At 42.9% G+C, this 25,406-nt stretch overlaps 1 protein-coding gene across 3 annotated transcripts; it reads right to left on the bottom strand.

The window, feature by feature from the left end:
* Positions 1-13,126: 13,126 nt before the first annotated feature.
* On the bottom strand, positions 13,127-25,080 carry LOC139214576 (CYFIP-related Rac1 interactor B-like). Of its 3 annotated transcripts, none has more exons than XM_070845458.1 (12): positions 24,981-25,080; positions 24,680-24,754; positions 20,638-20,711; positions 20,385-20,506; positions 19,159-19,264; positions 18,792-18,928; positions 17,813-17,890; positions 17,507-17,623; positions 16,514-16,593; positions 16,259-16,385; positions 15,955-16,025; positions 13,127-15,362 (listed from the first exon to the last, which is right to left on the bottom strand). In XM_070845458.1, exons 3-12 carry the CDS (start codon positions 20,708-20,710, stop codon positions 15,293-15,295), a joined length of 981 nt encoding a protein of 326 aa, XP_070701559.1. In that variant the 5' UTR covers position 20,711; positions 24,680-24,754; positions 24,981-25,080; the 3' UTR covers positions 13,127-15,292. The 3 variants fall into 3 exon arrangements, with proteins under 3 accessions (XP_070701559.1, XP_070701560.1, XP_070701558.1); XM_070845459.1 differs by having other exon boundaries at positions 24,671-24,754; positions 24,958-25,074; XM_070845457.1 differs by having other exon boundaries at positions 24,958-25,074.
* Positions 25,081-25,406: the final 326 nt, after the last annotated feature.

Genomic DNA, 25,406 nt, shown 5'->3' with positions numbered 1-25,406 from the left:
CATGATCATGTTGAGCTGCAGAGAGCAGCAGCTTTGTTTGAGGGACGTCGCCTCTCTGACACAGAGGAAGTGAAAAAGCCTCTTTAGGTGAGTCTCATCAAAGATTTTAGTCGTGAATCTGCAGCTCAGGACCTCCAGCTGGTGGAAGAACTGTTCAAACCTTCACCAGAAAAAACTTTTATTTCTCCACCAGTATCGTGAGATGTTTAAGGCCTCTATGAACGCAGGGAAAATGAAACTTCATCAAAACACCAAACTTTCTCTGTACTCCCCCCACCCATCCTGCTGAGCTCCCATGGGACACCATGACTATAATCCCCCCACTCGGAGCATCTGCTGCAGGGTTTCCCGAGCGTCGCTTCCCCCCCCACGCTGAGCGGAAAGTGAAACTCTTCTGTCTGCAGACCACCAACAGAAGAAGCTGCCGACCACAGAGCTGAGAGCTTTCCACAGATGTGACAGCTGATCGGCGACACCGTAGACGTTCTGCAGCTGTGGTGTGTGGAGAGAAAAATATGAGTTGTTTCGTGACACAAAATCTCCAAAAGACCATTAAAAAGAGAGTTTAGGAACCGTTTGTGTGAGAACTCAAAGGTCCACTTACTTGTTTTTCTGTCAGAAGACCATGAAATGTCACTGAAAGCTTGGAAACAGCTAGAAATACTCTGCTGTGAGTAAAGTCCTCATTATGCAGAATGATATCTGTGATTATAATTATCATTCATGTGTTCATCACTTTAATGTTGCAGCTATTGATTAGTCTTAATAATCTATATATCTGTAATGTAAAACATTCATGTAAAGTACCTCAAGTTAAGTACGACATCTGAGTAACTGTTAACTGTTAACTTAGTTAATGTCCACTGCTAACAGGCCTTTAATACACATTTCTAATGATATAATCACTTTTAGAAAAAAATAAATGATTCCTCTCATGAACCGTTTAATGTAAACTCAAATAAAGCTACCAGGAGTACCAGGAGAACCGGGAGTACCAGGAGTACCAGGAGTACCAGGAGAACTGGGAGTGCTGGTTTATGATACGTGCTGTGTACAGTTAGCATGTTGTGTTTGCTCCTCCCTGGTTTTGTCCAGTCGTTGCTTCCTGTTTTATTTTGTAGTCTTGTCCTGTTCCACTTTACTTCCTGTCTTTTCCCGCCCTTGTGATTGTCTTCACCTGTCCCTTGTTGTCTTCACTTACCTTCGTAAGCCCCGCCTCGTTCCCGGTGTTCCCCCGACCAATCAGATCCTTTCTCTCGTCATGTCTGGTCACCTGTTCCACATTCCCTCGTTAGCTCACTTTGTATTTCAGTCCCGGTTCTCGGTTCGTTCTCGGTTTGGTTCTCTGTTTTGTTTGGTTTGTGCAGTTTTCCTGGTTCCTGATATTTGGAAATAAAGTGTCTGACAGTTGGGCCCAATCTCCTGCAGCCTACCGTGACGTGCAGCTAATAAAACTAAAGCAAAGAGAGCTCATTCTTCCTGAACCTCTGGAGGCCTCGTGACTGAATAGAAGAGGAAATATAAAACGGACAGATTAAAAACTGGGAGCCAGAAATAAAGTCAAAACAATATGCAGAGAAACCAGTGGGAGGACGGTCCCTCACTGTAGTAACCAGTAACCAGTCGTTTCACACCAGCTGCACTCACATCCTTCACTGTGAAGACTTTGGAGAAGGTTGTCAAAGATCTGGTGGCCTCCCCTATAGATGGAAAACACCCGCAGAAACCGAAGCCTCATGCCTTCTGTTAATAAGATGCAGCCTCATATTTTAGTGCTCCGCCTCGCGTCCCGTTTTAAAGTCCCTGATCAGTTTTCGGTGTCCAGCAGGTGTTCTTCATGTGTGGAGAGTCACATTACAGCTGTGTGATGTTTTCTGCTGACGCTGCCCCCCAGGGTCGGCCCGATCCTCCTCCGTGATGGTGTGATGATCATTTCTTGGGTCTCAACGTATCAAAAACCAAAGAGTTGATCACTGATTTTATATGTTAGCAATAGTAGTTTATATTTATGTTTTATTTTTTATCCTCTTCTTTTTTATTCTTTGGCATTGAGTGTGGACGGCAAAGTCAGATTTTCACTGTACACATGATAATAAACGCTTTGAATCTCTTTGAATCTTCAGGCCGAGCGAACACAGAACTGATCGACAAGCGACTCGTTTAATGCAGAAGCTTCGTCCTTTTAGAGTCTGAGATACGATCACGTTCTTCTGTGGAGCTCCTGTTAACCCTTTACTTCATCTGCTGGTTTATCAGTGAAAGACAGAAACAGTCTGAACAGTCCAAGATTATTAGAGTCTAACAGAAGGACTTTGGCTCAGTGTGGAGGAGCGAGTGGCTGAAAACAGATCAGATCAGCTGATCACATTCAGGCCGGCGGTCTGATTCTGCTGCAGCCTGAAGGAGAACTGATCAATACTCCAAGTCCTTTATCCTTCTGCCATGAAGCTGCTGAACACTCATTTTAAATCACTCTTATTTTAGAGGAATTCTTCATAATGTGTTCTTCATAATTATTGTAAGCTACTGTCCCTCCTACTAATAAGCTTTCCTTGGCTTCATGATTATTGATTATTGGTTGTCTGCTGTGTGCACTGGGGGAGCTACAAATGAACTTGTCTGAATCTGAACACAGAATTAAAAGCGGTGAAACGCGCCAATAAAAACGATCTCAAAGATGAAAGAGATGTGACAGATGGAGGGTTTCTGTCAGTGGGAGGAGATCTGAGGAGGGATTTCCCAAGAAAGAAACGTGCCGTCAGATTTGGAAAGTTTAAATGTGTCAGAGGACGCAGAAATCAGCACGAGTGAGTAAACAGTGAGTCATCGGTGTCTCCCCCTCTGCCTCCCACGCTCCGTCGCTCGGTTCAGCCTCAGAGAGCAAAAACAGATGCAGATGATCAAGTTTGGTGCTGAAACGTTTCACAGCAAACTACAGCCAGAATAATCATATTAACTGTAGAGCTGACAACAGGAGTGTGACTGATGCTGATCACTGTGACTGATGCTGATCACTGTGACTGATGCCGATCAATGTGACTGATGCTGATCACTGTGACTGATGCTGATCACTGTGACTGATGCCGATCAATGTGACTGATGCCGATCAATGTGACTGATGCCGATCACTGTGACTGATGCTGATCAATGTGACTGATGCTGATCACTGTGACTGATGCTGATCACTGTGACTGATGATGATCAATGTGACTGATGCTGATCACTGTGACTGATGCTGATCAATGTGACTGATGCTGATCACTGTGACTGATGCTGATCACTGTGACTGATGATGATCAATGTGACTGATGCTGATCACTGTGACTGATGCTGATCAATGTGACTGATGCTGATCACTGTGACTGATGCTGATCAATGTGACTGATGCTGATCACTGTGACTGATGATGATCAATGTGACTGATGCTGATCACTGTGACTGATGCTGATCAATGTGACTGATGCTGATCACTGTGACTGATGCTGATCACTGTGACTGATGCCGATCAATGTGACTGATGATGATCACTGTGACTGATGCTGATCACTGTGACTGATGCCGATCAATGTGACTGATGCTGATCACTGTGACTGATGCCGATCAATGTGACTGATGATGATCACTGTGACTGATGCCGATCAATGTGACTGATGATGATCACTGTGACTGATGCCGATCAATGTGACTGATGCTGATCACTGTGACTGATATGCTGATCAATGTGACTGATGCCGATCAATGTGACTGATGCTGATCACTGTGACTGATGATGATCACTGTGACTGATGATGATCACTGTGACTGATGCTGATCACTGTGACTGATGCTGATCAATATGACTGATGCTGATCACTGTGACTGATGCTGATCACTGTGACTGATGCCAATCAATATGGTAGCAGGTAAAAACATGACGATAGTTGATAACAGGACTAATATCAGTAAAAAGTGTTGGTGGCTGACGATCCACAGCAGCTGAACCAGGACCAGGATCCACAGCAGCAGAACCAGGACCAGGATCCACAGGAACCTGAGAACCTCAGCAGGAGAACCAGGACCAGCCAGTCTGAGCCTATAACAGCATAACTAGAGGCTGGTCCAAGACCTGATCCAGTCCTGAACTATAGGCTTCATCACTAAGGAAGGTTTTTAGTCTACTCTTAAATGTAGAGAGGGTGTCTGCCCCCCTGAACCCAGACTGGAAGGAGGTTCCACAGGAGAGGAGCCTGATAGCTGAAAGCTCTGGCTCCATCACTACTGTAGAGGATTTTAGGAACCACCAGTAGACCTGCAGTCTGGGAGCACAGTGCTCTAGTGGGGTAGTACGGTACTATGAGCTCTTTAAGATATGATGGAGCCTGAACATTAAGAGCTTTGGTTCTTCAGTAGAGTGCATGAGCAGCAGCTTTCTTCTTCTCTTCTTCCTTTCTTCTTCTTCTTTCATACACTTTTATACCTATATTTATATATATTTATATATATATTTATATATATTTATATACGTATTTATATATATTTATATATATTTATATATATATTTATATACGTACATAGCAGTTAGACGTTTCTGTTCCCTTTGTTCAGCTGTGTTTTCCTGTGTGTCTGTGTGAGTGCATGACAGCTACAGCTTCTGATTGTGATCCTGCGCTGAAGATGGGTTTATTTTTTCCACTGGTGACAGCAGAGAGGTGAGGAGAGAGAGAATAAAAGGTGTTTGGTGAAAGCACATCAAACAGCAGCTAAAAATACTGCAGCGTTTCCTCAAGAGCTTCAAAGCACCACCTTGTGTTTTTCTGAGAACTACAGCCGGACGTCACGAGCAGCTTCATCTGCTGTGGTTACTCACTTTATTCACACGTCTGAGGAGAAAAGGTTCCTGCAGCTCTTCACATCTTAACTACAGCAAAAGTACAAACACACGCTGAAAAGTGTTCCTACGGTGAAAATATTAGATTATTGATCCGCATCACTGATGGCAGCGCTCATTTAGTATCAAACTGCAGCTGAGGATTATTTTCATTCTGGATTCATCCACTGATCAGTCCATTGATCCAGAGTGACTCCTTCACACAGCTTTTTGTGTCCACAGTCCGAAACTCAACATCATCCAGTTTTAAACCACGAAATTTTGAGCATTTTTGCACGAAAAGTGATTTCATAATTCTGAATATTGTGGAGGGATTAAGATGGTTGACATTTCTTGGTGGAAAATCCAACCACCAATAAAAAAATGTGAAAAAGAGACAAAATAATCAGATTTACAAGATTCAGATCGTTAAAGGGAAAAGCAGCAAATCTTCACATTAATATAATGAAAACACTGACAGACGTGGATATCAGATATTTAAAGACACACCTGTGGTCTGTAAGAAAATAAACTCTGTGTTCGGTGAACGAGTTCTGACCCAAACCATTTAATTTTCCTCATGTTTAGTCTCAAACGTAGCGACTGGTGCCTTCACACCTCTTTATTCACTTTATAGTGTTCTCGATAAGAGGACGCCCCCCCCCCCCCCGTCTTCTGGTGTTCACGACTGCAGAGGTGGAAGTTTTATGAAACCTCCGTTTTTCTTAGTAAGTTTATGAGGAAAATGTTGATGTTCTCAACTCTCACATTTCCTGTTACGTTACCCCCTCGCTAGCCGGCTAAATTGTTAGCCTCGTCAGCTACTAGAAGCTACCAAGCATAGCAACGGTGCTCTAACGGCGTGACCACGTGAGCGCCGAGCACACGAGACCCATTTGATGCTAACAAGCGTATCAGGTCCTTCGTGTTACGCTGGGTGACGTCTTCCTTCACCACCTGAACACACACCTGTAGTCTCACACACAGCGTCCTGCTACTGCTCACTAGTGCACCAAATGTGGATTCATCCACCGCTGAAAATAGTACCCAACAAATGCACTATTTCCTCCTGTTTGTTTGGTTTAAAGCCAGCAGCTGTTTGGGTCTGTCTTAGACATGAAGCTACACACATGAGAGGTGTTTTTATTTATAAGATTTAAACGTCTTCAGTAGGAACCAATGGGCTCGTAGCTGAGAGCCACAGACAGGAAGTCAGACGGCACAGAGAGACGGACCGACATGAGATGTAATGCCCATAAGAAACCTGACTGATCCTTTAAGAGCGTGTTGTCATCTAATCTAATCTAATCTCACAGCAGGTGGGACGTCCTGCATCCTGTGAAACGAGGCTCAGATAAAAAACCAAACTAAGAAAAAAAAAACAGTTGTATTAGTTTTTGCATAATCTAATCTCCCAGCTGCTGCCTGGTTAGCCAACTAAAACTAAAAGTAAAACTCCACACCTGACAGCTCAAACTGCTGAGATGATAAGGCTTTATATGCGCTCCCTGTTTACCCACGATGCCGAGCGGCGCTATCAGTCAAACAGAGGAGCGGTTTCCCGTTTCCTGCTGGCAGCGATCCCTCTGACCAGGAGGGAGGAAGCTCCTGATACAGGCAGCAGGTGTGTGTGGGAGTGTCATTTCACACTAACTGATAAAGAGGAAAGTCTGTAAGCGGCCCTTGAGTGGAGAAAGAACTGGCAACTTTCACATTTGGTCACAGCAGCAACACGAGACCTAAAACCTCTGGTTTGGATTCCAGCTTCAAACCAACGGGTGACGTCATGGCGGCCACGTCCACTTCTACCGTACAGTCTGTGTCCGCGCTTCGCTCTGACATGTTGAGAATATTGTATTTCCCATATTCTGCTAATTTTAAGGTTTGTACTTGTGTGTGGAGGCCCCCCCAGAACAGGTTTACACGCTCTAATGTTCAATAAGTCATATTATCCAGAATTTATCTGCCAAGTCATAAAACATCACTGAATGAATCCACAAAATGATCATTGTTTACATGTTTAATTTGCTTCGTAAGAACTTCTTACTTTTTCCACTTACAGTAAAGTTCTTAAAGTTGCAGATGGATCGTGTGTCGTGTCTTGTAGTTTAAACCTAACCATGAATATATAATCCTGTTCTTAAAGCCTGTTTATGAACGAGTAACTAGCAACAAACAATGCAGCTGCATTATGATTTTAATCAGCCTAATATGGTTTTAATGAATGCCTTCGACATCTGCGCCTTACCAGGAGCTGGAGTTAGTGAGGAAAAACAACAGCGAGGACAGCGAGGTGGATTCAGGAGGATATCAGTGGGCGGGGACAGTCGGCCGGAGGAGGTCACATGATCAAATGACCCCTAATGACATCACAAGGGGAGCCAAATGCTTTCACACACATTTACTGAGACTCAAGACACATCAAAGACACATATTTATGTTGAAAAGACATTTAAAAAGGTGCATTTTTCATAATTTTCTGGAAGAAAACAATGACGTGTCTCTGTGTAATCAGAAACACTAAGTTTGAACTTATTTGGGGGGTTTTGCACATTAACCTGCCCGTGTGTTTGGGTCTAAACCTGTCGACCAGCCGCTCACATGTGAGACTGTTCTGCATTTTTACCACATCTGCATATATAAACGATGGCGTTGAACCGTGGTGGGAAGTGATAACAGCTGAATGATCTAACTGTTGGGCGCTCGCTCATTAACAGAGGCTGGAGCAGGTGACAGGAAGTAGTCGGTGAGAGTCGACCCACCTGTGAGAGAGTTTTACTGTGTGTGTGTCTGATAGTAAAAACCACACACAGGTTTATTTTTAACGGCTGCAGGTGGAGGAAGTCGAGCCTGGTGTGATAATAATATCTGACCTGATTGTGAAATATCTCGTCGGTCGGTTTGACTTTTATCTCGACAGCAGCGTAACGTTTTCCCCGACTGTGTGTCCCTGCAGGCCACCATACGCCGACCCCAGACACTGAAAACTGTTTTTACGTCGCTACTTTGAATTCTGTCACATTTCATGATAAAATATTCAAATACAAATTTAGATTTTTCCATCTGTGACTCCACATCAGGTTTTCCTTCCAAACTCACATTTTACAGGTAAAAGTCTGTTTTTATTCACCTTTCACATGTTTGAAAAAATGTGAAAAACATCTACATTCACGAGGTGAACGAGGTGCTGACGGAGGCTCGGGTCGTACAGAGGAAATACGACAGGTGAGCACATTCACTCAGCTGAACTCTATTTAAGTACACAGGTGAGTCTTTCTCTCTCCTTCTACTGCACCTTTAAAGGGACATGTTGTACTTTTTACTCCTCATCATTCATCAGTTACTTCACAAATTAAGATTTGATGAAATGTGTCACTTTGGGTTCATTGTGACCACATTTCTCACTATTTTCACCATTTTTACCGACCAAATTTTCTGTTTTCAGTCTCTTCCCTTACCTAAACCTAAACCTTAATTACCAATTAATAGCATTAATTAATAATAGAAATTTACTTGACACAGCTACACCACCACTACCACACCACTGTTGTGAGCAGACTTATGAAACTAGCAACCCCTCAATCAACATACCTCTCTGATCAATGTGACAAGCATTAAGTGAACTCACTTCACGACCACTACTGCAGCGTCTTCTGTCAGTCAGTACAAAAAGCCGGCGTGAACACAGTGTTAGACAGAATGATGAACTGAAAAAAAAGGCATGTAGTCAGTGGGAACAACATGCATATACACTATCTCCATTTTGATTGACTGAGCTCAGTAGTGGTTTTCATCATAAAAATGCATTTATATTTGTATTTTACGGTGCATGAAGCCCAGCTTCAGCCTTTAGAGAAACATTAGTTGGTTACTGTCACATAACATACTGAGGGCCTGCTTCTCTCTGCCACAATATTCACTAATCTTCAGACATAATTGTACTATCTGTTAGTTTCTTGGCTTTGATGTTGATACTTTAGAACACCACGTAGCACAGATGACAGATGAAATGTGAATCAAGATGTCCAAAACATACTCTCATCATTCTGTCTTTATGGTCTATGCACAACAAATGCCTGATTTCATTAAGATATCACTTTATTATTATTCTTAAAACTGTCAGCTAAACGCACCTGTGCCATACCTAGAAAACAGCTCTGTGTGGTCTTGCAGAACGCTTAAGGCCAGCTAGTCTTAAGAATTGGTATTCATCTCCATGAGTTCATCCCCCTTTTTATATTTCTTTATCCGTAACCTAAACTTTAACCTAATTCTAAACTGAACCTTAAAACCAAGTCTGAAGTTGTGAGGACCAGGAAAAATGTCCTCACAACCATGGTGGAAAAACTAGATTTGTTCTCATAGCCATACAAAGACACACACACACACACTTCCCTCCCAGTTTACAGCAACTTGGACATCTAATCTCCACACACATAATTAAAAGATAAGATTGTATTCAAACATCCTGTCTCAATAAGATAAAACATAAAAGTATTTACCCTGACTGCGCCCCCTACAGGCTGCAGAGCTCATCACAGACAGAACTACATCCGTCTTTTCTATCTATTGAGTCTATAACTTCTCACTTCACGATGGCTCATTGTGACGGACGCCATGCGCTGGTCGAGCCGGGCAGGAAGTCAGACATAGAAATGGCATTTTATTTCAAAGTAAATCAATTAAATTTTTCTCTCCCTATGCAGACGGGTATCCCATCACTAGATCAATATCATTTATTTATTACAGCAGGCCAGAAATCACCGTCAGAGGGTTTTTTATCATGTTGGAAGTGGAAAAACACTTTGAGCTTCTCTTCAGCCTGATGCAGAGCAACAAAGCATGAAATACCTTCAAGAAAATCAAGCGTCTCATTATGTTCAGTCTAATCTTCAGTCTAAAACCTTCAAATCCCTGCAGAAACTTCTTGAGAAGAAAACTGAACATTTTCCAGAGACTTCCAGGAGGCAGCAGGCCCCGCCCACTCCCACCAGGACCTGTCAATCAACCGCCAGGAACCGCTGCAGGCTCGACAGGTGTGTGTGTGTGTGTGTGTGTGTGTGTGTGTGTGCTGAGTGATGAAGACAGGTGATGATGCACAGATTTTTCTGTTCGGCACCACAGTGTCTGCGATCCTCTGGTTTTAAATGTAGACGCCATCTCACAGAGAATATCTAATAATTCTAATGTTGCAGATCCAAATCAACAATCGATCAATAAAAACTACAGTGAGCCTTGAGTGCATTAATGTGTGTGTGTGTGTGTGTGTGTGTGTGTGTGTGTACATGTCTCTGTATAGTTATGAGAAGAAATCTTGATCCTCTTCAGGGCTTAGACTTGGTTGTAAAGTTAAGGTCAGAGTAAGTTTAAGGTTCCTCATAAAGTCCTCATAAAAATAAAAAGACAAGAATATACATGTGTGCAGGTGTTGTATTATGTACCTGGTGGGGGCTAAAGGCCGGCAGCACACCTCTACTGTGGGGACCTTTTGCTGGGCCCCACTAGGAGAGCAGCGTTTTTCTAAATGATGTTGTGCATAAAACAGAAAATGTGGAAAACTTTGTTTGGTGATTAAAGTTGAAGTTAAGGTTGGAATTACTACAGTCCACACTAAGGTAGAGACACGTGTGTGTGTGTGTGTGTGTGTGTGTGTGTGTGTTAGTGTGTGTGTGTGTGTGTGTGTGTGTGTGTGTGTGTGTGTGTGTGTTAGTGTGTGTGTGTGTGTGTGTGTGTGTTAGTGTGTGTGTGTTTGTGTGTGTTAGTGTGTATGTGTGTTAGTGTGTGTGTGTGTGTGTGTGTGTGTGTGTTAGTGTGTGTGTGTTTGTGTGTGTGTGTTAGTGTGTGTGTGTTTGTGTGTGTTAGTGTGTATGTGTGTTAGTGTGTGTGTGTGTGTGTGTGTGTGTGTGTTAGTGTGTGTGTGTGTGTGTGTGCGTGTTAGTGTGTGTGTGTGTTAGTTAGTGTGTGTGTGTGTGTGTGTGTGTGTGTTAGTGTGTGTGTGTGTGTTAGTTAGTGTGTGTGTGTGTGTGTGTGTGTGTGTTAGTGTGTGTGTGTCCTCAGATGGTCCTGAGCTGTTGTTGGTCTCTGATATGGTTTCTGCTCTCGTCACGTCCCAAAATCAATGCAGTGAAACCGAGTAGGAAAACTGTAAGGTTATCAAATAACACACACACACTCACACACACAGTCCTTGGATTCTTTGGCAGTTAGTAATTCCTGGGAAAAACATCAGACCGGAAGCAGCACATTCCACGTGTGTGTGTGTGTGTGTGTGTGTGTGTGTGTGTGTGTGTGTGAGAGTGTGAGTGTGAGTGTGTGTGTGAGAGTGTGAGTGTGTGAGTGAGTGTGTGTGTGTGTGTGTGAAATGGAAAGTTGTGGATCTGTTATCTGAAACCTCAGGCTGAGGCTGTGTGAGCTCTTCTATCTTTGTGAGGACTCTGCACGTGTTTGAGGTTGAAGCTCAGAACAGGTTTTAAGGCCATAACTCAACATTTTCTGTCTAAGAAGATAAAATAAAGATGAAGATGGAGAGTCGACTTCACTGTGACGTCATAGTGTTTACTGGCTGTTGTGCCACCGTCACTCAGGACCAGAAAGGAGACTGTGACCAGACAGGCTGCGTTTCTTCTTCTGCTGCTTTAAATGTGTTTCTAACAGGATGCAGGGAGGCTTTTATGTTGAAAACTGAACTGATTCTCTTTGCTGTCTGTCTGTCTGACTTCGAATCTTGAAACGTTCCGGAGCTTCTGCCGGGATTTGAAGGGTTAACTAGAGCGGACGCCATCAGCTCCAGACGCTCCTGGTGGGCTTCAGGCCTTAGTCTGTGGTCAGGACAACTTTAAAAACACCTGGAAACACGCTGAGGTTTCAACATTACATTTGTGAACTGGAAACTGTGTGTGTGTTAAGATCAGAGTGACAGCGGACCGTGAAATAAAGTCCCGTTAAGTCAAATAACAGAGAAGAGTACGGATAAATTCCAGCGTGTTAAGTTTCCCAGTGACATCCTGATTTACAGATCAACCTTAAAAAAACCAAACAATGACACACACATAATAAAAGAAATCAATACGAGACTGGATGAAAACAATCATGTGGTCGAAGAACATTCGTGTCGACTGAAAAGCAGAAGTGAAACGATGAGTCTGGATTTAAAAATACCATCATCAGGGGAACATCAGTGACATCAGCTGCTCCACAACAGCAACAGAAAACAGTTTCATTCAGACTGGAACAGACGGCAGCCATTGATCAGGAGATCCACATGTGATGGTGAAACGGGGCTCGGAAATCAATTACATAGTGAAATAACAGTTAAGAAAAGGCCCCGCGGGGCAGATCCTTAAAATCCAACGGTCTCAGGACGGTTAATAAGAAATAGATAAAGAATGAGCCAGTTTCCAGGGAAGCTGTTAAAGAGGAAGAACATGGTTTGAGTCTGAAATCATCCTCCACAAATGGACCCAGGATGTATGATAACACCTGGATACTGACGCCTGTCCATCCCATCGTGCCGCTCTGCTGATCAGTGCTGCAACATTCAGGCGTCATTCAGAACATTTTTGGAAAAGTTTTACAAAGATTAAACCTCAATAGCTTAAAAACATACAACAGAAAGAGTGATACCTGACCATGTTTATATCTGGAGGCCTCTGTGTGCACTAGCGTCCAGGGCCGGCCGAGCTGGCTAACTTCCTGTTAGCCATCCGCTAACTTCAATGGGGATGAAATGATTTAATCCTGCAGCTTGAAATATTATCAGACCAAACGGATCCATTTCTGACAGTGAAACAGTCACTTCACATGTGCTGTCAGGGACAACCTGAAATTAATTAGTGACAACAACCAACTTTGTTTTTACATACAAAAACAACATTAAAAAAACTTTATTGTTCCTGGTTGGTTTCTGTCACCGCAGGAATGCTGCAGGTTTCTTTCTGCTAATATTCATCGCTCAAGCTAAAAATACGACAGCGTCCACTCATCAAACTACAAAAACTGAGCCAGAAGGGAACATGAGGAAATAGCATTAAAAAACGGGCCTAAAATGGATCCCTGTGGTTCTCCGCAGAAAATTGGTGCAGATGAGGAAGAGGAACTGTTCTGTCTTGTGGGTGAGAGACAAACTGCCAAGCCAGACACACAATGACTCAGAAATAATGATTAGCAGTTTAAAGACACCGAAACATCCCCTTCACCTGCAGCGTCCAGAGCCGAACAAGACAGAGTTGAGTCAATATGTGTTTTTAGCTTTTTTTTTAAAAAGGCTCATGGAAAGAGATGTTTCTTAAAAATGTAAAAACTTTATTTGGCCAAGACAAACATCATTTAAAACAATTAATGCCATACAATCTCTGACGCTGCAGCGTTTAACATACAAGGCAAAAAAAATAAAAAACACAAAGCTTGTGAAGATTTCCAGTCAGCAGCCCCACTGATCAGACCAGTCCAAACATCAGTACCGCTTCTCCTTCGTCACAGTGGTTCTCCTCCTCTCAGCTAATCCCAGACTGCCCTCAGTAGCCAGTTCGTTACAGTGCTAGCCACGTTAGCTGTGCTACAGGTCACAGCCACAATAATCACATTTCACTCGTACTGTTTTTCAAATCATACCGTAAGTTTTAGATCAGTTTCCAAACTAGAACGCTGGAAATGTATCTGCAAAAACACAAGATGGGTTTGAAATTAAAAACAAATGTTGGGGTTGTCTCACAGACAGTCAAACAGTCACACTCTCACCTCTGCACTGATTTATTCTGATTAAAAAGAGAGAGGTTTCGGTCAGAGGGGTCTTTCTAAACAGTGAGCTGGAGCTGACCTTTTTCTTGCGATGGGTTTTGGGGGATTTTGATTCTAAGCACCTCAACAGGTAACATGCTTCCATCTGCTGAACCAACCATTTAGGCTTCGTGCTTAAAGCCTTTTCTCTTGTAAAAAGCTGTTTTGATTAAGCAGTCGGCAAACACCATGAGCTCGTCTTCTGAGGACGACTGAGCAGTTTTAATGGGACCAGACAAACCGGCTGTTTTCACCCTTTTCCACCAAAGAATCCCAAAACCTCAGGAAATGTACATTCAAGCACCCTGGAGCGTCCGAGAGCATATAACAGGAACAGTTTCAAAACTAAGACGAAGAAAAGGTCTGTAATCTGGCAGCAGACGTGGGCGTACGACTGGAGGAACGTTTAGATTTAGGAGGCGTGTGCATCGGCTACGACCTGCTGTTACCCATAACACCCTTCTCCAGATCCAGCTGAGTACATGTGTGAGTGCAGAGTTCAGGATGCAGCATTTGAGAACGCTAAAAGGTCTGTAAACCAAATCTGTTACTACGGTGTCTGACTAAATGGATTTTATCGCTGTCACGCTGCGACGGTCGGTTTTATCGGTTGCACCTTTGTTGCTCGAGACATTTTGGAATGCAGCAACATTAAAATAGAGAAATCTCTCATGCAACAAAGAACCAAAACTGTTGTACCTTTGTCAGAGTGTTCATGCAGAACCCTTCTGCTCTGAGCAGGTGTACGTACGTACATACAAAAGGTCCCGTTCACCAGAGTAAAAGTATGTAAGTATTGTAAGATGGACTGGAAGTAAAAGTCTGCTGTGTTATTATATATGAGAATTATGTTCTGGTCGGTCAAACACAAGCTGTGTGTTCTGTCATGACCCACACAGCTGACGGCTGCTAAACCGTAGTTTTCCTCTAACACTGACCAATCAGTGGTGTTCAGGCCTGAAAAGCTGTGGACTCCTGGAAAGGTTCGACCTCGGCCACTGAGACTTTTTTCTGAGGTAGGAGCTGCAGCCGAGGGATTAAACCAGAACGAGGTTCCTCCGGTGGAAACGTTTCTGGGTTCTTGAGAACAGTCCTGGAAAAGGTCCTTGAGGTGGAAAAGGGTCTAAAGTGAAAACTGCATCCACGTCACCTCGGGAGCACAAACAAGTGTGAGCGTTTGAAAGGTCTACAGCAGGACCGGAGGTTTTCTTTTACTTTATCCTGATAAATCTCAACAACGGGCCAGTTTGAGAACCTGAAGACTAAAATCCAGAGCAGGTGAGGTTGTTCTTTTATATTGTGGCTGTAATGGACACTGCAGCCTCTAGGGGGCGCTAGCAGAACCACCAGTATTCACTGCAGCGTTTTCTGTCTGGAAGTTTGTACCAAGCAAACAAAAGAAATCAGAGATAACAAAGAAGTCCACTAGGCGGCAGAATAAACATCAGGTGCTCGGAAATCTGACAGGATTTGAATGCAGCACGAGCCAAATAAAGGAGTTCTCTCTTTTTCATTTTCTTTACAACAACACAAAATCAGCTTTAAAAAAAAACATCCACTGAGGTTAAACAAAGAATAATTAGCTAAACGTTTGTTCAGTAGTTCTCTTGAAATTTGGACCAAAAACACTTTTGTATCGTTCCAGTTTCACTTCTGCTGCCGAGCGCCGAGTTAATTTGGCTGCAGCATGTTTTTGATCTGCTTGGAGGTGGTCTCGTCGTTCAGGTGTTTGGTCGTATACCTGCAGGGACGGACGGGGAGGTTAGCGAGCAGGTAGACCAGGTCAGAAAGGAAGGAGGTTACTGACGGATGGATCAATAGAACAGAGTCGATTCAAATAAACCGACTACAGAAATGAATAATGTGCTTTTACTGGTATTTGCGATGCGTTTGCTGGTATTTGTGATGCGTTTATGGTATTCGTGATGCGTTTACTGGTATTTGCGATGCGTTTTGCTGGTATTCGTGATGCGTTTATGGTATTTGCGATGCGTTTTGCTGGTATTTGTGATTGGTTTACTGGTATTTGTGATGCGTTTACTGGTATTTGTGATGCGTTTACTGGTATTTGTGATGCGTTTACGGGTATTTGCGATGCGTTTATGGTATTCGTGACGTGTTTACTGGTATTCGTGATGTGTTTACTGGTATTTGTGATGTGTTTACTGGTATTTGTGATGCGTTTATGGTATTCGTGACGCGTTTACTGGTATTCGTGATGCGTTTACGGGTATTTGCGATGCGTTTATGGTATTCGTGACGCGTTTACTGGTATTCGTGATGTGTTTACTGGTATTTGTGATGTGTTTGCAGGTGTCAGGAGGCCGTCAGACCTGAGAGCGTTGAGTAATCCCTCCACACTGCTGGGCGGCTGCTCCTTCAGCACTCTGATGCATCCTTTCATCTGAAAAGGACCAGAAACACAGAGGTAACTGATCCTGAAACAGATCTCTGCAGTGGTGCCTGGATTATTAAAGGTGCAGTCTGTAGGATTTAAAGGGATCTATTGGGTACTGCCATGTTCCCACAGCAACGATCACATTTTTATGTCGAGATGGCAGCTTGAAATGTGTGTGTGTGGAGTGTGTGTGTGTGTGTGTGTGTGTGTGTGTGTGTGTGGTTGTCTTGCTAACATACGTCTATATTGGAGGTCTTAACGAAGGCTCCGGCCGGGTGGACGTGGTCGTACAGGATGATGACGCCGACCATCACACGGAGGCAGAACAACACCGTCTCCTCACTGGCGAAGCGACTGCGATACTCCCTGCGCACACACACACACACACACACACACACACACACACACACACACACACACACACACACACAGTGTTGGTTCACGTCTGAGGCAGCTGGCTGTGATGATGCGTTCAGGAACATGTCAGGACTCACGGTGTTTCCAGCATCACTTTACACACGCAGGCCATCGTGCTCAGACAGTCTGTGGTGTTTTCAATCGGGACGTCCGGGTTCTGCACAACGACAGCGGGACAATAAAGTTTCATCCAATGAGACGCTCAAACAGTTCAGACTAATTCACAGCACAATAACAGAAGCATCAGCACAACAGTGTGAAAAAGGAAAACGTACTTAAGTATGTGAGCATCATCAGCAAGATGTACAGAAAATACCAAAAGTAAAATTCCTCTTTATGCAAAAAAAAGTCTGCTGTATTACTGTAAATCAGAATATTGAATTATTAGCACTTCAATGTTGTGGCTAATTGTACTTAATGTGTTTTTGGGGCAGTTTAATCTGTGAAAACACGTCATATTTTACATACTGATCATATATTTTGTGTGTAACATGTTAATCTGCACAGTAACTAGTAATCAAAGCTGTCAGATAAATGTAGTGGAGTAAAAAGTACAACGTTCCCTTGTTTGCACTCAAGCAGGAGTATAAATCAAGTTCAAGCACCACAAATAATGAATAAATGTACTTAAGTTGCATTCAAGTTCTGCTTTTGCTTATTGTTTTATTTTTAAAATGCACATGATAAAATAATAATGTGGGAAAAGTGTAAAACATGAAGAATAAGAATAATATATCAAACTAAATAGATTTAATGGGAATTTCTTTCTTTCTGTCAGGAATCTTCCAGATGTTTAAAGGAAATATTCATTATTCAGCAGGTGACTGACTGACGGCTTCATTAAACACTGGGGGGCAGGTGAACTCTCCCTCACAGGTAAATGTAGTGACGGCGCCCCCTGCTGGTGCTACAGAGCTAAAATACAGTTCTTTTAAATGACTGATGATAATTAACTGGACACCAAACAGCTGATGTCAGTTAAAACATCATATATGAATAAAGTGAGATGAAAATCAACACGTATCATAAAGAAGCAGCAGTGAAAGTGCTTTAAATCACTTCTGACTCACATCTGAGACAAACTTTGACGTAGCATCACTTAGCGTCTTCAGCATCGGCGTGGCGCTGGCGTAAAACAGAGACATCCGGTTGGCCATCTCGTTGTTGACCTCACTTCCTGTGTCGGCCTGAAAAGACAAAAAAAAAAAAGCGACAGGTTGAAGCAGAAGATCCACATATTTTTAGTCCCAGAACCTTTCGGGACCTGAAAAGTGGCTTCACGCTTAAACTTAAAGAGTCTGATGTGCTGAGACGATGGAAATGTGCAGAGATAAAGAAGATAAACAGATGTATTCATTGATCTTTGTGCGTCTTACAGACAAGTTGTTGATCCTCATGCGGCTGATGGTTCGGCGGTAGTAGCTGAAGTCGTTCTGGATGGCCGGGTTTGTCATCTGGAACGAAGAGACGAAGAACATGAAGAGGACGAGAAGCAAAACTGAGATATAGAAATGCAAGTGAAAGGTGTTTCTCCCCCATGATCCTCTGTGTCCACATCCTGGTGTCTGAGTGACTGGTAGGTAGTAAAAGTGTTGGAACTGGTCCAGTAGATCACCTCAGCCAGCAGACACCAAACGGGCTGCAATGGCTGCAACGTGATCCTTTGGGACAACTGCACCTGATCACAGTAGGTCCACTAAAAGAGCTTGTTTGATCCACTGACAGGCTCAGAGTGTTATTCTAAGTGTGTGACAGCATCATGGAAAGGATCCCTACAGAGAGAGACCTGGAAGATCCTTTTGGTTTAACCACAAACAGCACACACACCAGACTACATTCACTAAAACAGGCATTTTACATGATAATTGTTGGTCTACCGCTGCCTTAATCAGTCAGTGTGTTTGTGTTATTGTGTGTTACACAAATATTGTGTTGGATCCAAACTAACCTCTTAAATCACCAAAGTCACACAATAACACGAACACACTAACAGATGGAGGCAGCAGCAGGCCAGCAGCTCCTGTGGTCTCCGAGTTAAAATTACTGTTTTTGTCAATGGAGTCTGGTCATTTTTAGAGAGTGTTTTTTTTGCTTGTTTGATCCACTGACAGGCTCAGAGTGTTATTCTAAGTGTGTGACAGCATCATGGAAAGGATCCCTACAGAGAGAGACCTGGAAGATCCTTTTGGTTTAACCACAAACAGCACACACACCAGACTACATTCACTAAAACAGGGATTTTAGAGCTGCTGCTCCATCAGTCAGTGTGTCTGTGTTATTGTGTGTTAGACAGATATTGTGTTGGATCTGAACAGAGGAGGAGGAGGAGGAGGAGGAGGAGGAGGAGGAGGAGACCTTGAGCTCGTCGAAGCGCAGCGTGAAGTGCAGGATGTGGGCGAACTGACGGGCCAGAGCCTGTTTCTGCTCCAGCTGCTGGGTGGGAGTGGAGGCAGAGCTGGTGAGGACGTCGAGGAGACACCGCAGACTGGACTCTGGGGGGGAGACGGGGGGAGACGGGTGAGTTTTTCCCATGTCAGGCAGGAGTGTTCATTACAGCCACAACACAACAAGCCACAGCCTGCTACGGTCCTGAGGTCCTGAGGTCGGTACCAGCAGGGGGCGCTGTGGGGCCTCTTTATTATCACAGCACGGCCGGCGTGACGTCACACAGACGTGTTTGTGTCCCACCGTGTCAAACACATCGTTCATCTCAGGTTCCTACCGAGCTTCTGGGAGAACTCGTAGAAGGTTTTGAGTTTAGCGACCAGAGGAACCACAGCGGACCAGGCCTTCTCCTGCACCCCCTCCACACCGGGACTCTGGATGGCCTGAACACACACACACACACATATAAAACACACACACATGAAACAGGGATCAGAAGTGTTGGTTTCCTGTTTCCTGTTGTTTTTTTTCGTATTCGTCTCATTCTCACACAGAAACATCTTTTTTTTTTTCATCTTTTCAAAGTAAAAGCCTGAATGCAGCAGTGGAGGAAGTACTCAGATCCTTTAATACAGTAAAAGTACCAACACCATAAGAGTATGTGAGCATAATGAGGACAGTAGTTCAAGTATTAAAGCAGCTCAGTGTCCCCTGTGACTGTTCTACTGTTAGATCAGATCATTGTTCCTCCTCACTGATGGACGGCTGAAGGTGGAGCTCATTTTGAACTATTCACTATCTTTTGTTTTGGTACATTTTCAAAAACAAAACATTGAAATCATCACATTTGAAGATAAATCTGAAGTGTGTGTTTCCTCATCAAGGTGTTGAAATGTGACAAATCCACATGTGACCAGTTTTAACAGCATCTAAAACTTCACTGATCTTAAATTTCATCATCAATTTTATTTGTTTAAATTTGTTTTGTGGGTAGAGGTAGGGACACAAAGCAAATGTTTTTTGATGGCAGACATGTTTTTCTTTTATCTTCTTTGTTATTATTGTTTTGTGTTTTTGCTACGGTTCTTTTATATTCTCTCTTATTCCTATTTTTTAAATCCTGAAGCGACACTGAAGGCAAAAGGGCAAAGCAAGAATTTCAAAATTTAAAATGACTGAATTTAATTTGTTTCCTGAATAAAAAAATGCCTCAAAATCTCAGTGATGAACGTTAAAATGAGGCGAGCGTAGAGAGACAAACTTCTACCTGTTAAAAGTCTGTTTCACCTGTAAAACATGACTCATTTAGGAACTATTTAGTTTCAGACTGCAGCTGATGATTATTTTCCCCATCAATCCATTGATTGTTTGTAAAAATGGTAAAATAATAGTGAGAAATGTGGTCAGAATGAGCCCAAAGTGACACATTTCACATGTTTTTTGAGTAAAAATCTTAATTTGTGAAGTAAAAAGTACAACATGTCCCTTTAAAGGTGCAGTAGAAGCAGAGAGAAAGACTCACATGTGTACTGAGATAGAGAACAGCTGAGTGAATGTGCTCACCTGTCGTATTTCCTCTCCCGCTCCTCTGTACGCCTGCAGGTCGTCCAGGATGACCCGAGCCTCCGTCAGCACCTGGTGCACCTTCTCCCACACCGCCGTCTCCGGCTGCGTCGGCTGAGCGTCTGCAGGGAGACACGCAGAGGTCAAAGGTCAAACACACACACACACTGTGCTGTCCTGAGTTAACACGCCAGACTAGGGTGTGTGTGTGTGTGTGTGTGTGTGTGTGTGTGTGTGTGTGTGTGTTTCTTACTCTCAAAGTCCAGGAAGAAGTTTCCACCATTGTTGTCGATGTCTCTGGTTAACACCTTGATCAGGTTCCCCATGCTGCCGACACACAGTTTGAACTATTAACACTTTCACACAGTGAGATGATATTATTATTATTATTATTATTATTATATTTCCAGCTCTACTTTCTTACCAAACACAACTGTTATATTGTTCTTGTCTGAACCACCAGACTACATTCACAAAAACTTCAGATTCTAATCACTACTTTAAAACACCTGAAGTCACATGAAGCTCCTGTGTCCTGTTCTCTAAAATCCCTGTTTTAGTGAATGTAGTCTGGTGTGTGTGCTGTTTGTGGTTAAACCAAAAGGATCTTCCAGGTCTCTCTCTGTAGGGATCCTTTCCATAACTCTTAACATTCATGTCTGATATATGAACCTTAACAAGCATATTAAGCAAAATACACTTTTAAATGTCTTTTCGACGTAAATGTGTGTTGCTGGTGTGTCTAGAAATCATGTGACCTCCTCCAGCCCTTCAGCAGACTGGAAAACACCAGTATGAACGTCGAAATGAGCAAAATAAAGGACATTTAAACAACGTTGGGGGGTGAAAATATGAATATAGACGATAATCTAAGTAAACGGAGGAGCAGAGAAACACACACACAGCAGCTGTTTACATGAATGTCCTCTCTAAACACAATGAGAGAGATAATGACATCACCAATATGAACATTCATCTACAACAGATCTGCTGCTTCTCTCTGTGATAACAGAACCAAACGTCTGAGCTGAGATGAAATATTCAGTTTGTTTTCCAGCTAAAGAAATAATCGATTGATTGTGAAAACAAACGTTAAATTAAAATAGAAATAAAAATCCATCAGTAAACATGTCGTCACAGCTTCAACATTCGCTGTTGAAGCCCAACATACGACCACACGGGCTAAATGCAGGAGTTCGAAACCACACCGACGTTATTAAGACACTAACGTGCTGCGACAACACTCACCAATATGAATGTATAAACAGCATATCAATGCTAAACCAGACTAAACATGCTTGTTTCCAAACCCGCAGAACTTCACGAGAGTGAACTGCAAACTGACTGCAAACACACGTCGTCTTCATTGTCATTCAAACATGTTAAACATGAAGGAATGAAATTTCAAGTCTCAAGCAAAATTATCATCAGCCAAACTCCATTCAAAAAACTCCACTTTTAAGCTGCCGTCATCTCACACACAGCTGTATGTGAAAACTTTGTTGGCAATAATCTGTGGTTCGAAAAACACGATACGCACTGAAGTGACTGTACATGATCCTGGTTTTAATAGAGACTTCCTGTCAGGGTTAAAGGGAACTGTGTGTGTGTGTGTGTGTGTGTGTGTGTGTGAGTGAGGAGTTTTACTTTCTGTCGAATGAACCAAATGAAGGAAAAGTCTGTGCAAACTGCAAACTGAGCTGGAGGCAGTGTCTTCGTGTTCAAAACAGCGAGAAAACAAAAGAGGAAGTGATGAAGTCTCTGAAAGTTCTGCCTAAATTTAAAACAGAGGAAGTAACACAGACTGAGCTCAGATCAGGTGAAACTGAGTGACAGAAACAAGGCCGCAGAGCACAGAGGAGACGAGAGGGGAGTCTGTTCACGACGTTAAAACCAACAACGACCTTCAGCACAACACGCCTGAACATCTGGAGTTTCATCTAGCACACGTTTAACCACTGAAACACGTGTTCACTCAGCGTCACACTGCAACCATTCAGTGAAATATACTTTGTTATTATCAGCCAAACTCCATTCAAAAAACCTCACATTTAAGCTGCCTTCATCCCAAACGCAGCTATACGTCCAAAATACAACACAAAGTGACACCAACTCCAATAAACATGTACAAATCTTAAGTAATAAGCAGGAAATAAATTATTATAGAACATTTAACAGTGTAAAAATGATCATTTCTTTATGTGCAGGAAAATGTGAGACAGTCAAATGTCTTACAAAATGTTTTTACAGTCTACAAACACAAGTGAGATTCTGTGTGTGAGAAAACAGCTCAGCTCGTCTCTGCGAAGGTACGTTACTATAAATACAAGACGAGTCAGTTAGAAGATACTCAGAAAGATTTCTTTTACCAGTTCATCTACGTTTCCTCCATTCAGGTGATATTTTTGCTTCAAATACAACTGAAACGATTATTTGACTTTAGTTCGAATTAAGTCGTTGTTGGTTATTTTCATCACCAATCAATCTTCTGATCACTTTAATATATTCATTGGATAATGAATATATTAAAATGTTCTCTGGTTTTTATAACCTGGGCTTTATTTGTACATATTTTGGTTATATCACTCTCTCCAGATACACCAGACTTCATTGACAAAAACAAGAATTTCACACCGAGTTTGCTGATCTACTGCTGTTTTAATCAGTTACTTTGTTTGTGTTATTGTGTGACTTTGGGGTTTTAAACAAATAGTTCAGTACACAACATCATTTTGTATTAACACACAATAACACAAACACACTGACTGATGGAGGCAGCAGCAGAGCAGCAGCTCCTGTGTCCTGTTCTCTAAAATCCCTGTTTTAGTGAATGTAGTCTGGTGTGTGTGCTGTTTGTGGTTAAACCAAAAGGATCTTCCAGGTCTCTCTCTGTAGGGATCCTTTCCATGATGCTGTCACACATTGGTATTCCACTTAATTTTAAGATGATGTTTTTGGGTTGTAAAACTCTAGCAATGAAAACAATCGATGGATACCTTTGGAATATAGTTTTGGCAGCTGGGAAAAAGGCCATTACAAAGAAGTGGATGGTACAGAGAGACCCAACCATCCGGGACTGGACCCAAATAATGACTGACATTTACAAAATGGAAAAGATTACTTCTGCAATGAACTTAAAAATGGACACTTTTTTCTGACACTGTAAAAATATGCAGAACAGTACATGCCAGACATTGCATAGAACATGCTATTCATAAATGTTTATCCAAAATGTGACCAGCCTTAGACCTGATGCTGTGCTACAATGTTCCATCTCTGGGAGTTTCAATGTTATTGTTAAAAATGTAATGTAATGTAAAGTAATGTAATGTTAAAAAAAAAAAAAAGGACGGAGACGAAAGATTTGTCTGTTCTAACAATGTTTGACAAATAAGATCTGTTAAAGTCTCATCCTTCAATAAAAACAACATTAAAAAAAGAATAACATCTGATCAGGGGCAGCTGTCAGCGAACATGTGAGAGTATTTTCATGTTGTGGTTCCTCACTGAGGAGTGTTAGATACTCTGAGTACTCCTGGGTATATGAGTAGTACTACTGCATCGTATCACATGTTTCTTTTAAAGTAACTACACGTGTCAAATAAATGAGACGTGGTGCAGTAGAAGTACTTCATGTTCTCACAACCACACTGGCCATTGTTTTTTGTAATTCTGCATCTTCTCTGCTCAGACACAAACTAGCAGACTTTGTTTTTTTGGATAAATACAAAATAAAACCTACATTATGCTTTAACAAATGCACCATTGTGAAAAAAAGTCATGATGCAAATATTCGGCACACATGAGGTGTGGACACAAACGAGCAGGCTTTGCTCCGAAATGATCATTAAAACCTGCTTCCTTCATGAGTTCATGAGCTGACTATGACAAAACTACAGAGTAAAAGTTAAATTATGCTCAAAAAACCATTCAGAAACCGTCAGGACGCCATCATGCTGCTATGACTGTGTTTGTGATGGTGCACAGGTGAGACTACCTGTTCACATAAAGAACTAATCATAAGAAATACACCTTCCAGCACTGTGCTCATATTTCACCTGTGGTTCCTGCAGCTTTCTTCACGTGTGCAAACTGTCCTGAAGAGTGTGAGGAGGTGGAGATACCTGTGTGTGTGTGTGTGTGTGTGTGTGTGTGTGTGTGTGTGTGTGTGTGTGTCTGTGTGTGTGTGTGTGTGTGTGTGTGTGTGTGTGTGTGTGTGTCTGTGTGTGTGTGTGTGTGTGTGTGTGTGTGTGTGTGTGTGTGTGTGTGTGTGTGTGTGTGTGTACCTGTTGTACCTTCAGTAACCCGCCGTGATGTCGCTGATCGATGATCTGAGACCAGGAGGGACCGGGTGGGGGGCGGAAATATGTCTGAGGAGAAATATGAGGATAAAAAGTCAAGCTGAAGCTGGAAGTTTGGAAGTTTGGTCTTTTCCTGGTGAGTCTGCAGCAGCAGGACCTGACATGTCTGATCTGAGACCAGGACCCACCCACGGAGGACTGAACCCCCCCCCCCACCCACCCACTGCCCTGCCGCCCCCCCGGCCGCAGCGCACCCCTCTCCCGCTCCTCACCTCCACTGACCGCTGATCGGTACCTGCGGGTCGGTGTCGTGCGTGCGTGCGTGCTCCTGCGTGTCCGCGGCGGTGGTCCAGGTGTCTCCCGGTGTGTCCGCCTCCTCTACATGCTGAGTGAGCGTCAACCCGGAACTGAGCCGCTCTGCGCTCCCTTAACTATAAAAGGAGTGATTTCCTCAGGAGGAACTGAGCCCGGAGCCAATCACAGAGCAGCGGGCTGACGGCGGGGACGAGGCCGAGACAGGCTGCGCCCCACCGGGCCCGACATCCAGAGGGAGGGCGGTGAGTGTGAGAGCCAGGTATGGAAGACTTTTCATGCCAGAACGGAAAAACTGAATGAAAATCAGAAAAAATATTTTAATTGTACGTCAAACTTTAGTCATAACTTTTTAATTCAACATGATATAAAAGTTTACATTTCTAAGAATTAACAAAAAGAAATGTTT

This window comes from Pempheris klunzingeri, chromosome 15, assembly GCF_042242105.1.
Source record: "Pempheris klunzingeri isolate RE-2024b chromosome 15, fPemKlu1.hap1, whole genome shotgun sequence".
NCBI lineage: Eukaryota > Metazoa > Chordata > Actinopteri > Acropomatiformes > Pempheridae > Pempheris > Pempheris klunzingeri.
This window is presented reverse-complemented; position numbering and strand designations above follow the sequence as displayed.

Bases quoted from the DNA above. Each gene is read 5' to 3' on its own strand.
- LOC139214576 (XM_070845458.1), bottom strand. From the start codon at position 20,710: ATGGGGAACCTGATCAAGGTGTTAACCAGAGACATCGACAACAATGGT. The intron at 20,507-20,637 runs GTAAGAAACACA...GTCTCCCTGCAG, and splicing joins CTTCTTCCTGGACTTTGAGA to ACGCTCAGCCGACGCAGCCG. The intron at 15,363-15,954 runs GTCTGACGGCCT...CCGTCCCTGCAG, and splicing joins GGATTACTCAACGCTCTCAG to GTATACGACCAAACACCTGA.